A 16025-nucleotide genomic window follows, 5' to 3' on the forward strand; every position below is an offset into this window, starting at 1 on the left:
TCTTTCTCTCTTTGTTCTGTTAATGAGAAGAAGAACTGCCATTCCCTGGGCACTCACACTAGGTCGGAGTAATGGCGAACTCTAAATACTTTTGTTAATCTTCAAGACAGCTCTGCAAGATAGATGTTGCAATTTCTGTTTTATACCAGAGGAAATCAAGGCCCAGAGAAATTAGGTCACAAGCCTGAGGCCACACAGGTGTAAGTGATGGAACCAGCAATAAAAGCAGATCTGTGCGGCATTAAAGACATGCTTGAGCTTTCACATGTGCTGTTAGGCTGCCTCTAAGCCAAAGCTCAAATCCTGCTGGGTCCTTTCCTGGGTCCTGCTTGGAAATGGTGGTAATAAATAGCATTGCCATTATCACCCTTAGGGAACCAGTGAGTGCCTGGTCTCTGTCACGCGCTGTGCTGAGGGTTTTATGTAAGTTTTTAGTTCAGGGGTAAGTGTCCTCAGTTTACTGGTGGAGAAACTGAGGTGCAGGAGCATTCAAGGCCCTAGAATGACCACCTCACTGAACCAAAGTTCAACCCCTGAACCATCCATCCACCTAACACCAGCATTCAGGCTGCTGCGTGCCCTTCTGTGCTGCTGCCACACGCAGCTATAATAGCAACGGCACTTACAGCTGATGCCTGGGACAGTCGCCATCAGGCCAGCAACAGTCGCTGTTCCACCCTTTGTGTATTATCTGCTTCTGCGCATAGAATGACCAGCCAGTGCTGTCTCCCACCCTTGGCTTGGCGTCTGGCCCCTGCCTGACCAAACTCAATGCCTCCTGTTCCCCAAGTACACCCTCTGACCACCCCCATTGCTTCATCCTCCCCCATTTCTCCTCCACAACACCTGGGAGTGGAGGTGGGGGTGGTTGTTGTATTATGGGAGCTGGAAAAACACTTGCTGCTGATCCCTGTGATGAGGAATGGAAAAATTATCCAACCACAGTATCACAGAAGAGTGCCCCTCCAGCCAGAGGAGGGTGCTGACCGCTGACCTTTGTCAGCAGATTTAATCCTCAGAGCTGCCCTGTGAGGGGAAGTGTCAGTGCCACCTCCACTTCACAAATGAGGTGAATGAGCTGACTAGGGACCAAAGGAGCTTGCCAAAGCCAAACCCAGAACACTCTGGCCACATGTGTGGAGTTTTGCACAACTGAGGTGTGTAGGACACCTCCTGACTCCCAAAGCCTTGGAGAAATATTTACATGTAATTTATTAAAGTGAAAACAAGTTGGCTATAAATTATATATCAATGTAGATCCCAATTCATTTCTAAATACCCTTTTTCAATTCTAAGATCTGTTTTTAAATTTTTAATTTTTCTTAAATCTAGAGGTATATATATAGTTAATGTAAGGTGGTTCCCCCATCTCTATTCCTTCCATGGAGAAACTATTAATAACTCAGTGGTGTGTTAGATTGAAGGAGATAGACACACACAGACACACAGAGTCATGCATCGCATAGTGATGGGGATACATTCTAAGAAAGTGTCACTAGGTGATTGCATTTTGTGTGAATATCATTAAGAGTATTACAGAAACCTAGATGGTTTCTGGACTTTGTGGGATGGCTTGTTGCTCTGAGGTTATAAACCTATACAGCACACTACTGTACTGAATACTGTAGGAACTGAATATTGAATTGGAACACAATGGTGAGTACTTGGGTATCTAAACATGTCTGGACATAGAAAAGGTACAGTAAAAATATGGCACTATAAGCTTATGGGACTAGTGTTACATCTGCAGTGCTTACCAAATGTTTCCAAAAACATTGTTAGGAGGTACGTGACTGTATATGTGTATCTCTGTATAATACAGGAAAGAGATAGAAATTGCTAACAGAGTAGAAGGATAGATAATCTTTCTGTAACTTTTCATGATTTGGGGGGAAAATATAAGATACCAGAAAAACAATGTGGTTACCACATACTGAGCTCTCACTCTGTCCGCTATCCCAGCACAGCATAGAGACTGTCCTGCTGAATCCTCCCGCCTCTGGATAGCAGTAAAAGGGAAGAGGACTGAGGAAGGTCAAAGAACTGGCTCCAGCTTGAATTGCTAAGAAAGCAGAGGGATCAGGATGCAGCCAAGTTGTTGGGTCTTTAACCATTATTAATAACAGGAAACTCATTGACTTAAGTCCTGGTCTCTGAGGACACTTCCCTCCCTACTTCCCTCTTCCCCTGCCTCTAGTTCCCATGTTGCTGTGGCAACTGGGTTGTTTTACCTAAGGATATAGCCTTTAACTGAGGACTGGAAGGGAAAGAGTTGCTACAAAGAACAAGAAGAACAGCCACCACTATGAGAACAGGGGATTCTAGGAGGCTTTGGGGTTCTGCCAGGAGGGAGAGAAATGGAGAAAGAGGAGGCAGTGGGGTCGTCGGCCCCACCGCCAGCCGAGCCTCCGCCTGCTTTTTGGGTAGCGGAGAGTGCAAGCCCTGGCAGGGCTTCCTGCTTTACGGGCTCCACGTAAAGCCAGTGCCACCTCTCTTGTAAGAACCCTTCGAAATGCCCTGCAAAGGTGACCTAGGTGTGCCCTTGAATGTGCAGAGCATTCCACTCAGCGAGGCGTTGCTTGGCTGGTTTGTTTATGGTGGGGTAGCAGATCGATGGTGGGCATGGGGTGGTTGGGGGAGGCGGTTCTAAGCCATAGCCATACTCACCAACTCTTGTGAGCTGTCCAGCCCTGCTCCTTTTCCCACCCCGTCTTCTGAGACATCACTGACTTTCCTCCTTCTCCTTACCCCATTGTTGTTTCTGGCTTTGAGTCCTGCCAGCTGTACTTCCTTAACGCCCATTGAATGCCCATGGTCTGTCCCACCCACTACCCAAGTCCATCTCCCACACAGCTTACCCTGCCAATACGGAGCCTCCTGATCAGAGTCACCAGTCCTAGACTGGCCCCCACAGATCACTGTTCATACCACTGTCAGTGGGATCTGTCCACGCACAGGCTGACCAGTACAGCCCACAGGCTGGAGCGCTCATCATGGCTCTCTGTCGGTATTCTGTGACTGTATGCTGGAGAAGTGAGAGAGCAAATGAATGGCTTATTTCATCTCCACCATTCCCCACTCCTTCATTACATGTCAGTAACACCACCCTGCTTGCAGCCCCCTGTATCTGACCGACCTTTCCTACCTTGGTGCCTGGGCCCTGCCACCCATGCCTGGAAGGAGACCCCACATCCCCCCTGCGTTCTTCCAGGAACAGCTTCCACGTTGCCGTCTCCTTCCACGTTGCCGTCTCTCTGCCTGTTTTCCCCCAAGCCCCATGTCCCACTACTCTCTGCCCATAGCTTTTTTGTCTTGTCGGTCGGCTCTCAGAATTTTCCCTTGTCTGTTTCCAGCTTCTTGAGTTCAGAGCTTTGCCAGCCTTATCTTTCCACTGGTAACTCTACCACTGTGGTGCAGCAGCAGCACACACAGTGCCCGCTCATGTTCTCCCACTCCCTCCGAGTTTCATCTTCACCTTAGGCACACCACATACATCCTTAAGGGGGGCATGCTAGGCAATAAAGATATAGTGGTGAACATATGCAGGAAATAACAGACAAAAAGGTCAGCTCTGATAGCCTGTAATGCCATGAAGGAGATCTAATAGGGGAATAGGATGAAGCTGAAGAGCTGAGGGGGTGGGCCACCACCCAGCTCTCAGGGCAGTGTGGTGGCCTGAGGGAGGAGATGACATTTTGTGCCATAATTTGAAAGATATAACAATGCAAGCCACATGCAGACCTAGGGATTAAGTGTTCCAAGCAAAGTTTAGAAGGAGCAGGTGCAAAGGCCATGGGGCCAAAGCAAGCCAGAGTGTTTGAGAGATGGAACAAGGCTGGTGGAAATTGTATCGTCTGGGATGTGGGGTCTCTGTGGCCAGGGAAGGTTGTGAAGAGCCCCTGAGTGCAACTACTACAGCCCTGGGTTTAGCTAGTGCCTCTCAGGTAGGGGTAGTCAGTAACTGTTTATTCTGTAGAATTAAAAACCTTTCCCTTCTTCCTTATTCTATACATTTGTCACTGAGGCACTGAACATTGATGATGGTCTGCTTCATGTGGCTTAGAGTGAGGTGTCCCTACACCAGGGTCAGTGACGAATTTTTCCTGCCATACATAATGAGTTATGGATAATGGTATAGCCCCATGTTCTGGCCAGGGAGAAAAGCAGACGGTGCCCTTGTCCCTTCTATGCTCTCCCAGCATGAAAAAGTAAGACCTTTAAGGTGCTGCCCTTAGACATGGTACGTCACAATAAATGGAAGCATCCAGACCTTGGTGATGAGTTGAGATGCATGCCAGCCTCAGGAAACGTACTCAAAATAATTGAGTATACCATAATTCCTTAGTTATCTTCTCCTACACTCTAACTTTACACATTCTTAGTATGTTATACATGTATGTCAGGTTTTATTTCATAGGATAGAAAGCCATTTAATCCCTGTTTCTCCATATGTAAAATGTTATTTAACATCTACCTTGCAGAGCTGTCAGTGAAGATTTATCAATGAGAGAATGAGTAAAATCCTTGTAAAAGGTTCAGCGTACGGGGATACGTTTTAATTTCCTCTATTTGTCAAAAATATGATTTCTGTGAGCTGAATAAGAAATTTGAAATTATGGTTTTAATTTCCAAATGAGTAAATGAAAGCTTCTTGTTCCTGTAGAACGTTATGTAAATTAACACAATGAGGCTAGAGAAGAGGCAGTTTTAAAATGGTGATGTGACGATGTCTAAACTCTCTGGTAGTAAGACGTATTTTTCATCAATTTGAGGCAAAACAGATAAATGTAATCTATAAGGAACTGAGAAGAAGTAACTATTTTGTCCTTAAGAATGATGTACCTGTTAAGTTATGTGTCTGCTTTGGGATGTGGTTTCCTTTTATAGTTTCCCAACAAAATCGTGGCCCAGGTAGCTTGCGATGTGCTTCAGTTGCTGGTTTCCTACTGGGAGAAACTTCAGATGTTTGAAACCTCTCTGCCTCGGAAAATGGCAGAAGTAAGTCTTTTTTCCTGTAATACTAAAACATAAGCATTTTCTTTTTATTGTATTTGATATTTAATTAATTATAAATGTTCAAATAATTGTTAGAGAACCGACTATTAAATTGCCACAAGTCACTCGTTTTAAGATGAAGTTAGACTGGTTCTTCTCAGCTGTGATTTCAGGCACTATGTAAAGAAGCCAGCAGTGTTCCAGACAGAGGCTTATACTTGGGGAGTTTGAAAGGCAGGCACGACCACAACAAAGAAACCTTTTGTAGATTGGGCTTCATTCATCAAGAGCAATTTGGATGGTGCCAACAAGGAGTAGGCAGCTGGTTATGATGCCCTCCGTGAGGGGTGGAGGGGGCGGCTGTTGTGTAAAACAGAAGTCTCTCCCAGACTAAAGCCCTGGACCCCACTTTCTGCCCTAGCAGGATTACTGGCCGTAATGAGATTGCTACCATGATAACCTCTGTGTGGGTAACTGGTGGGAGAGAGGGGTGGAAGGAATAGGAAGAATCTTCTCAACAGTCATATCCTGAAGGCCACTTGCATCCAAGTGTGCTTCGCCTGTACACAAGCAAGCACCTTCACTCTCATAGGTGTCCATGGGATAAGGCACTTCTACTGAGTTTTATAGCTGCACTTTTAACACATGCCCTGTTCTCATACATCCAGTGGTAACTCTTCGAGGAAATTTGATTTGTCCCCGTGAGGTATTACAAGGAGAGAGAAGTGATGTTGATTTATTTTCTCTCAGCCCTAGACAGATTTCCCTGGAAAGATCACTTTGTTCTCTCAGAGGTACATTAAAAGGCACAAGTGATTTTTGACCTTAAGTGACCTAGAGTGAAATGGAGTTTGGACATGGGAACATAAAATGCTCTGAAATGGAAAGTAGGGTTTTGGGGTGACCATGTAATTTATCGTCTAAATGGAACTGCTTTTGGGAATGAAAGGGGTGCTGTTTACACCAGGACAGCAGGTGGAGACTTAGGGTAATTTATAATAAAACTAAAATGGGAGCATTTTCATAATTATTTTTGGAAGTGTTTTTTCACTTCACTATGAAAACTGTGGAAACTGATGTTCAGAATTATGTGACTGCAGAGAGAAATACTCTTTTCTCTGTCTTCCCCCCTAATTTTTCAACCAGAAAAGTAGAGTAGAAACTGGATGTGACCCCATTGTCTTTTCCTAATTTTCAAGATCACCACACAGCTGGCCCTCTGCTTTGTATCACCTTTCTTTGGTGAGTTGGCACCAAGCTGGCGCTAGTTGCAAGGCCATCGTGGGACTCCTAACATGGGCTTACAAAGGCTTACAAATATTGTCTGTTTGATTGGGGATTTATCTTTTATGCAGATCCTTGTGGCCACAATTGCTTTTCTTTTACCAAGTGCAGAGTACTCCTCAGTGGAAACAGACAAGAAGGTAGGTGGCACATTAACTAAGTTTTTCCTAGAGTTTTTTTAATTTTAATGTAAGGTAAAATGATAAATAATGTTACAACTAGTGATATCCTTTGTAATATCCTTCTCTATTGGCCTTAACAGTCTTTTTTGTGAAAATGCTGTTTATTTATTTACTTGCTTACCTGCCTATCTAGCACCTGCATGTCCACTGAATACTATGTGTAGGGACAATTCTCTTATTATTGCATGTAGTGAGGTTTAAAAGACTGCAGCATAAGTTACCGGGCATGTTCTTCTTCCAGTTTATTGTGTCCTTGCTACTCTGCCTCTTGGACTGGTGCATGGCATTGCCCGTGAGTGTCCTTCTCCACCCTGTGTCCACGGCAGTCCTAGAGGAGCAGCATTCGGCCAGAGCCCCCTTGCTGGATTATATCTACAGGGTGAGTCTCCACCTGGGTCTGGGGGAATGGAGTGTGGGTTTATATGCCAGAGAAACACCAAAATATGTCTTATGCATGTACTTATTTGTCATTGCCCTTTTGAAAAGGATTTATGGTGGCTAAACTTTTTCTTAAAAAGTAAATAACTTGGCCAGGCACAGTGGCTCACGCCTGTAATCCCAGCACTTTGGGAGGCCGAGGTGGGCAGATCATGAGGTCAGGAGATTGAGACCATCCTGGCTAACAAGGTGAAACCCCGTCTCTACTAAAAGTACAAAAAATTAGCTGGGTGTGATGGCGGGCGCCTATAGTCCCAGCTACCCCGGAGGCTGAGGCAGGAGAATAGCGTGAACCTGGGAGGCAGAGCTTGTAGTGAGAGGCGATCTCGCCACTGCACTCCAGCCTGGGCAACAGAGCAAGACTCCATCTCAAAAAAAAAAAAAATTGTAAATAACTTGAGGACTGAAAGCAGAACAGATATAAAGAAGCAGTGGTTACTAAGTTAAAGATGTATGCATTTTACATGAGTATCATCTTTATTCTTTAAACAACTGCAGTTTTGTCAGAATTCTTCAATTTTCATGGAACATGTTCTATGTCTACTTAAGAAAGAACTGTTCATATTATAGGGATATCTACATTAATTTTTTCCCTAGGGCAAATAACTTCTTTTTAAAAAATTAATTTATTTTTGTTGCACATATTAGATGTACATATTTTCAGGGTACATTTGATAATTTGATACATTCACGTAATCAAATCAGGGTAATTGGGATGTCTGTCTTAAATGTTTATCTTTTCTTTATGCTAGGGACACTGGAATTATTGTCTTCTAGCTATTTTGAAATGTACAATTGATTAATGTTAACTACAGCCATCCTACTGATCTATAGAACACCAGGTCTTATTTCTTTTATCTAACTATTTGTATACAGCATTACTTTGACAATATCTGTTTATCAAAGGAAGAAAAAGGTTTAATGGTCTCAGTAATCATTTTGCCTTAAAAAATTCTTAAGAAATAAATTAAGGAATTATGTCACATCAAAGTAATTAGCTTCATCTTCATTTTTATAATATTCAAAATATTCTTAGTTAACCCCCCACCCCTTCCCCCCACACACATACACACTGATGACTAGGGGTGGCCTTTGCTCTGGATTGCTTATAATATCCTTCTATAATTTGTCTTAACAGTCTCTCTCAAACCTTGGCTGTTCATTTAGCATTTGCATGTCCACTGAATAATTACTGTTATGGAGGGAAAAGTCTGTGGTTTAATCTTTTACTAAGAAACCTTTAATAATAAAAGAAGAGTCCAAGTCACAGACTGATTACTTTATTGCCTTATTTTTAAAAGTATTACTTTAAAAAAAAAACCTAATTGTGGTTGAGATTCTACTAAAAAGTATTTGTGTATTCTTAAACGGTTTCTTCAGTAGTTAAAGATTTTAATAACTGTATTAGGATTCATTAGATACTTCTGTTATTTTTGTGGCTTATAAACCTGTACAGAGCTTGGTTTGGACCAACTGCATTAGCCACAATCACTTATGTAAATCTCTTTTCTGAGTTCTTTCTTTTCTTAAAGATTTCTCTTAAAATTGCTTTATCACTGTAAAAGTCACCTCGTAGTAAAAATTCATAAATTTACTAAATAACTGTTTGTTTTGTATTTTAAGAGTAAACTTCTTATTGAAGTATAATATGCTTCCAGAAAACTGCACCAGTCTGTAAGTGAAAGCTTGATGAATTTTTACCAAGTGAGCATGCTTGTAAAATCAGAGCCCAGATCAGGAAACAGAACATTCCTGGCATCCTGGAAGCCTTCTCTGTGCCTCCCCCAGCCACTGGCCCCATACACACGTCCAGGGATAGCCTCTATCCTGTGTAACAGAGTAGAGTAGTTTTGCCTGTTTTGAACTTGATACAAATTGAGTCATACAGTATGTCTTCTTTTGTCTGACATCTTTTGCTCAACATTATTTTTTAGTGATTTATTCAAACTGTTGTGAATAGTTGCAGATTTTTCACTCTTGGTAATAGATAGTATTACACAGAAAAAACCACAATACATTTATCTATTTTACTGTTCATAGACATTTGGATAGTTTAGAGTTTTGGACCCATAAAATGTGAATATTTAGGGTTGTTGTTTTGGGGTTTTTTTTGTTTGTTTTTTGTTTTTTTTGTATACACACGTATGCATTTCTGTTGGGTGTCTACCTAGGAGTGAAGTTGCTAGAATACATATATTCTGCCTTATTGGTAAACACCAAATAATTTTCCAAAGTAGTTGTGCTAGTTTACACATAGCATGTGGTTTTAATGTACACTTCCTACGTTTATTACATTTTGGCTACTAGAAATTAATTATCTCAGTGATTGCAGCTTAATTTTTAAATGAATAACAGAGCTGCCGTAAGGATTTTCCTATACTGCATTTTTTGCTAGGAAGAGGACATAGTCAAGTGGTTGCCCTGACAACTGTAATTCTTGGTACTTTGTAGCCATTTACAAAGGGTACCTGACCACAAGGCCTCTTGCCATGTCAGCAAACCAAAGCTAGTCATCTAAAAGTGAATTTACTTTACAGAAATATATTTAACCCAATGGTGTTTTCTTAGTTTTTCAAGTATTACCTTGATTCTTATAGAAATCAGTGTTTGGAGTTTATGATCTTGAAGTTATGATTAAAAAGGGAAATCTGGTACAATCATTACCTCATTTATGCATTTTAGCATATTCAAAATGATTTGTGTTTGCATGGCTTGTATGTGTACAAAAGCTCAAATGAGTAAGTAGATAGATCTTCAGTCAACTGCAGTTTGTAAACTACCAGTGAACTTTCAGGAAACTAATCTTGTCCAAATAAGAATAATTTTAAAATTGTATTAAGTTAGCCCTTACAATTCATGGTGTCATGAGTTATACTAATTTAAACTCATGTCGTGCACTAATGGTCTCTGCTTGTTGTGCTCATTCCACCCTCCACCATGGTTGGCCTGTCCCACCACTACCCTTCATGCCCTGATTAGTTCCTTCTACCTGTGCCACCTTTGGTGGACAGGAGGGGGACTTAGGTATGTGCAGTCACACAGAATGTGAATAAGTACTTTTTAACTTTTACTTTCCTTTTGCCTTGAGAACATATTTCTTGGCATTGATATGAAAGGAGCAAAATAAATTTGCTAATAGTAAGAATGTATTTAAGAATGGTCATTCCATTTCCAGCTAGGACCAAGCAGGAGTCCTGGCTGTCACGTGCAACAGTAGTTTGACAGATTGTCAGGGGACACGAGGTGGGTAGCATCCATGGTGCACATGGCCTCTGTTTTCACAGGTTCTGCACTGCTGTGTGTGTGGCTCAAGCACATACACCCAACAGAGTCACTACACACTGACCCTGGCTGACTTGTCATCCACGGATTATGACCCCTTCCTGCCACTGGCAAATGTGAAGAGCTCTGAGCCAGTCCAGTATCATTCATCAGCGGAACTGGGTAACCTGCTGACTGTTGAAGAGGGTGAGTGAGTATTCTTTCAAGTATGAAACCTTGTGAGAAGGAAAAGGAAGGATTTAGCCTTTTGCCATGCTTGCTGTAGTTTTTTTTTTTTTTTTTAAACTAGTTGTTGAAGTTGAAATCCTAGTTCCTGGAGTCCTCTGTGATGGCAAATTCTGCCTTTCTTGTTTCTTCTTTTTTTCTATTTTTTTTTTCTCTGCTGTTTTCCCATTTTAGTAGTTCAAATGGTTTTTGTATTATTCAAGACAGGTATGTCTTAGATCCTTGGAACTCACAAAAAAGGCTCATTTTCTATCCTCAAGAAGCTTTACATCTAATGGAAAACACACAGTGAAGTCCAGAAGGACTCATTGTGGACTGGTAGCACCATGAGGGCTTTCCATGAAGAAGGACTTAAGCCAGACTTAGCAGGGTGGACAGGTGTTGAAAGGAGCTCGTAGATTGTTCCAAGTTAGAAGAGCATCATAAAAAGAGATGAAAATGTACTTGCTACAGTTTTAGATTTGCTCTGCTCATAGCAGAGAGTCCATTTTAGAGTATATAGGGACTGTCAGGACTTAGAGCCTGCTGTATTTCTTACTTAAGCACCCCTCTCCCCAGAATGATAAGAGCCCAGCTTTGGGCCTTGGAATGGGAGTCAGAATGTGGGTATATTGTCTATACATATGATAAAATTGCATAGAACCAAGCACACACACACACACACATACAAATGCATGCATGTAAAACTGGTGAACACTGAATAATATAGATGGATTATTATCAATGTCAATTTCCTGACTGTGATGTTGTCCTATAGATATGCAAGATGTTACTCTGAGATGAAGGGTATTTGAGGTCTCTCTGTATTATTGCTTACAACTGCATGTGAATCTGCAGGTGTCTCAACACTAAAAATTAGAAGAAGGCTGAGCCTGGTGGCTCCCACCTGTAATCCTGTCACTTTGGGAGGCCAAGGAGAGCAGATCACTTGAGCACAGGACCAGTTGAATCTGTGAGGTCAAGGCTGCTGTGATCAGTGCCACTGCACTCTAGCTTGAGCGACAGAGTGAGACCCTATCTAAAAAAAAAAAAAAAAAAAATTGAAAGAGATGTAGGTGTGAAGTGTTAGATCATCCATGAAAATTTTATGGACTTCACAAGTTAAAAACCTAGGCCCAAAAGTAGAATCATGTAGGCAAAAACATCCTTAAGGACAGCAGAGTGAAGAATGTCAGCAGGAAAGCAAAGTCAGGTAAGTAGAAAAAGGACCAAGAAAGAGTCATTTCTAGCAAATCAAGGAAGAAAGCAGGTAAGAAGTTGAGAAAGGTCAGTAGTGCTAGTTGCTTCCGAAAGCTTAGGGAAGGTGAGAATGAAACAGGAGCTGTTTTATTTCCCAACTAGGTGTTTGGTGGTAGGTTTTGCCAGAGCACTTTCACCAGAGTGGTGGGTCAAGCCACTTAACATGAGCAGGTGACCTGTGCAGTGACAATCACATCCCTGAGTCAGACTCCTTTTGTGAGGCCCTTGGTGGAAGGAGGAAGGACACAGCAGGCAGTGGCCAGGTGAGGGAGGACCAAGGTCCAGAGGTATGCTTGCAGCACTACAGAGTCTGGAGCAAGGTTCAAGCTGACAGGAAGGGAAAGGTGAGATGAGGATGAAAAAGACGGGGGAGGGGGGGTGACAGTCATGAGCAAGGGCTTAAAATCTAGCAGTCCTGATTTTAGCTCCATTTTGTAGATGAGCAAACTGAGGTTAAGGGATATTCGCAGGGGTGTGTACAAGTCAGAAGTAAGGGAGGTGGAATTTGAACCTAAGATTTAATGACCAAGTTCCTAAAATACATTATTGACTCTGAGATTTTTGACGTGGAGTAGACTCAACACTCTTGTTTTGAGTTGTGTTAGAGGTGATTGATACATGGTTCATTTTCACATTGTTCTCTTGATTTGTTCTCCATTTATTTAATCATTTAATTGTTTATTTCTGGAGCTCTACTGTCTGTTAACTGCAATGTCTGCTTTACTTTTCCCCCCACAATGATAAATTATTTTTATTAAGTAATTGAAACAACTCTTAATCTATTTGTTTTGTTGTTCCCTACTGTAAGTTCATATGTCTTATAATAAAATTAATTTTTTTCCTAAAGTCATCAATTTATACTCATCCCACATGAATATATTCCTAAAACATGGCTATCCCTAAAATAGGTTCACCATTTATTATGAGTTGTCACTTAAAAATAGCAGAAGATAAATAGGTTATTGAAAAAGGAAAAACCTAAAAATACACATTTAAATTCTGGCACCATTTTTCTTTCAATGTACAATTATCTTTTACCTGAATATTTGTTCTCCAAAAAGCATCAGGAGCTAATGCAAGCATTCCCAAGATAGTTCTAAAGTACTAAAAATAATTGCTTAAACTTCTCTGACAAAGGAGTTTTTACAATTCACTGACATATTAGCTAAGCAAATAGGCAAAATGCTTAAAAAACATATTGGTATGCACATCCTTGCTAAGTGGATACATCATATAGAAAGTGAAAAGGAAAAATGAAGGTGATAGTGTAGGTATTTTAGGTTAAGCAAGAAAGAGCTCAAATTTGAGGGTATTTTTTTTCACTCAATGTCGTACTTCATCATCCATAACAAAACTATCTCTGGTTAGGTGGCCAGGCATGGTGGCTTACGTCTGTAATCCTAGCACTTTCGGAGGCCGAGGCAGATGGATCATGAGGTCAGGAGATCCAGACCATCCTGGCTAACATGGTGAAACCTTATCTCTACTAAAAATACAAAAAATTAGCTGGGCGTTGTGGCAGGTACCTGTAGTCCCAGCTACTTGGGAGGCTGAGGCAGGATAATTGCTTGAACCTGGGAGGCGGAGGTTGCAATGAGCCGAGATCGTGCCACTGCACTCCAGCCTGGCGACAGAGCAAGACTCCATCTCGGGGAAAAAAAAAAAAAACTTATGTTGTTTTTCACCTTTTTCTGGTATCTTGTTGAGTAGCTTAATAATCAACCTTCTAAATTCTTTATCTGGTATTTCAAAGATTTCATCTTGGTTTAGATCCGTTGCTGGGAAGCTAGTGTGATCTTTTGAACCTTGTTTTATCATATTACCTGTATTTTCTGGTCCCTTCTCATTTGTGTAGACTGTTTCTTCAAATTGTTCTTGAATTTATTCTTGATTTAACTGTATTTATTTTTTAATTTCTTTTTCCCCTCCTCTTAAATACGTGACTTTAATGTTTATAGTTTATTATAGCCTAATTTGATTTTGCTGCTTTTAGAGGTGAATATTCTATATGAGTTTCTTGGTTATATGGAGTCTTTGTATGCTAAGTTTCTCAGATGCTGATTGTAGTAGTTACGTACTCGGGGTGTGGGCAATTTCATTGTCTCCTGTGGAATTGGAATGGCAAGGATCTCTTGAAGCTTATATCATTTCCCCATGGTATGCACTTTTTAATTTAATTTTTCCCCAGTATTTTATTGACTCTCTTGATGATCCAGGCTTCAGGCCAGTAGGGGAAGTATCTCTAGATAGAAACCAGTTGCAGCTAAAGCAGGTGGTTAGATACAATACACAATGGTGGGCTGAGGCCCCAGCCTTGATTAATGTGGCTAGGGGATCTCTCAGTTAGATGCACTGAGTTTTATCAGGGTGAAGAGTGGGAACTAACTCAGCTCTCCTGTCAGGCCAGCGGCGAGAAAGTTACCCACCTCCCAGCCTCACTCCTGTCCTAATATTTCGGCTGTTCACATCAGACAGGCACCTCTTTTCATCTGTAGGGATGAGGGATGTTGATGTTCCATGTGGAAAGGAATTATGATTCTGCCTCTTTTGCAAGCCTAAACTCGGAGAGTGCGTCTGTGAGGATGCAGTCACCATGAATTGTTCCAGGAGGGCTATCTATAGGTGCATTCATGCTGAGTTCCCATGGAAGAAGTTCCAGTTGTGTCTATGGTGGTTGACAAAGTGGAGAACAAGGACCCTTTCTCCACAAGCCTTCACGAGCATGCAGGCTGCCTTCCTGTTGGGGTAGAGGTTCAGACTTTCCCTGTTGCACCCAGCACTGCAGTTGTGTCTCTGCTGCAGAAAGATGTGGGACTCAAGCCCTGCTGTCCAAATTCTTTTGTCCCTTGGGGTATTCCCTTGATGTGGTGCTCTCCCCCTTCCCCTAGAAATAGGAGGTCTTGATAGCCAGACTACAGTGATTGCTATTGCTCTTCTGGGTCTAGCCACCCAGTGGGGTTGCCACTCTCCAGGCTGGTGCTGGGAAATGTCTGCAAATGATCATCCAGTGATGTGACCTTTCTTCAAGTCTCCCAGCAGTGGGTACTCCAGCTGTGATAGAGGTGGCAGGGGAGTGACGTAGACTCTGTGAGATTCCTTGGTTATAGATATGCTTAGTGTGCTGGCTTTCTTGAATGCTGGTTTTAATTGTGGTTAACTTTCACCTGGACAGGCTCAGGACCTCTGGTGGCTAGAGTATTATGGGCATTGGTGATAGCTAAGGTCATTTAGCCATTTTCTCCTTCCTGGGCACAGTGTTATTCCACCTGTAGATGCTGTAGTGGGCTGCATCAGCTAGTTCCAGCCACGACGTGGTGCTTGCAAGAGAGCACCAGCTGCAGTACTAGCTGTGGGATTTGAGCTAGCCCTAAATTGCCTAGGGGAAGTAATCTGGTTTCTGAGGCAATGGGCAGGGCTGTAAAGCTCCTACAAGTTTGTGTCCTTTGTGTTAAGCTACCTAAGCTACCGGGGTGGGTGCAGGGATACATACCAACAGGTGGGGATAGGGTTGAGCAGATCTGTGCTCTGACTGTCCTTGAGTGGGGCCAGCCATGGTTCCTTTGAGGGTCAGGGGTGGTACTCAGGCAGTGGGGTAATGTTCCAGAGGTAGTATAACTGCCTCTGCTGCACAGAAGAGTTCACAATGGGAGTGGAGTGTAGCAGGCAGCAGTAAGCCTTGCCCAGCTCCCATGCAGTTGGCAAGGCCGATCTCACTCCCTCAGTGTTCTTACTAGCAGCACCAGGCTTAGATCCAGGCAGTCTGCACACAGAACCCAGATCTGTCCCAGGCCATAAGCTTTCCCACCTGGCTTTCTGGCCATGCCCCTCCTATCTGCCCATGATGCAGATGTGTCTGCAATGCACTTCCCTGTCCCCCCCCACCCCCCGCCCCTGCCTGTTCTGGTCAAAGGAGTTCATCCCTGCTCGAGATTATATCATGAAATTCAGTTAGGAGCACCTTTCACCCTGTAACCCCTTTCTGAGCTAGTTGACCGGCTTCCCCAAGGTCCCCTGTGAGATATATTCAGGTGTGGCTTCCCTCGGTTCATGCTGGAGACTGGGAATGCCTGCAAGGCATTTGCTGCTGCTACTTCTACTTTTATGTTTCTCATCACTCCCTTAAGCAGTTCCAGCTCTGGGTAGGGTTAAGGCCTTCTCCCATGACTTGGATTTTCAGATTCCTGTGTGGGGATGTGTATTCTGAAGGTAGTCTCTCCCACTCACACTCTGAGGATTTATAGTTTTTCACCTGTCTCTTGGAGTAGACTTCAGCCTTCTGCTTCTTTCAAAGGGTCTGTGGATTCTTGCAGTTTTCCTGTTGAGTTCCTGTATTGCTCCTTGGAAAAAAGTTCACAGTGCAAATCTCTACACACTATTCTG

General features: G+C 42.5%; 1 protein-coding gene across 9 annotated transcripts in view; it reads left to right on the plus strand.

Annotated features, from left to right (window-relative positions):
- RALGAPA2 (Ral GTPase activating protein catalytic alpha subunit 2) overlaps positions 1 to 16025 on the plus strand; it is a 320907-nt gene that overhangs the window by 178827 nt on the left and 126055 nt on the right. For all 9 annotated transcript variants that reach the window (XR_004178987.1, XM_021921290.2, XM_021921288.2 and 6 more), the window contains 4 exons: positions 4888 to 4998; positions 6351 to 6419; positions 6703 to 6840; positions 10184 to 10367. Coding sequence is in view for 8 of the 9 variants with exons in the window: in XM_021921290.2 (XP_021776982.1) it covers positions 4888 to 4998; positions 6351 to 6419; positions 6703 to 6840; positions 10184 to 10367 (502 nt within the window). In the remaining variant the exon portion in view is untranslated. The remainder of the gene's footprint in view (positions 1 to 4887; positions 4999 to 6350; positions 6420 to 6702; positions 6841 to 10183; positions 10368 to 16025) is intronic.

This window comes from Papio anubis, chromosome 16 (assembly GCF_008728515.1).
Source record: "Papio anubis isolate 15944 chromosome 16, Panubis1.0, whole genome shotgun sequence".
NCBI lineage: Eukaryota > Metazoa > Chordata > Mammalia > Primates > Cercopithecidae > Papio > Papio anubis.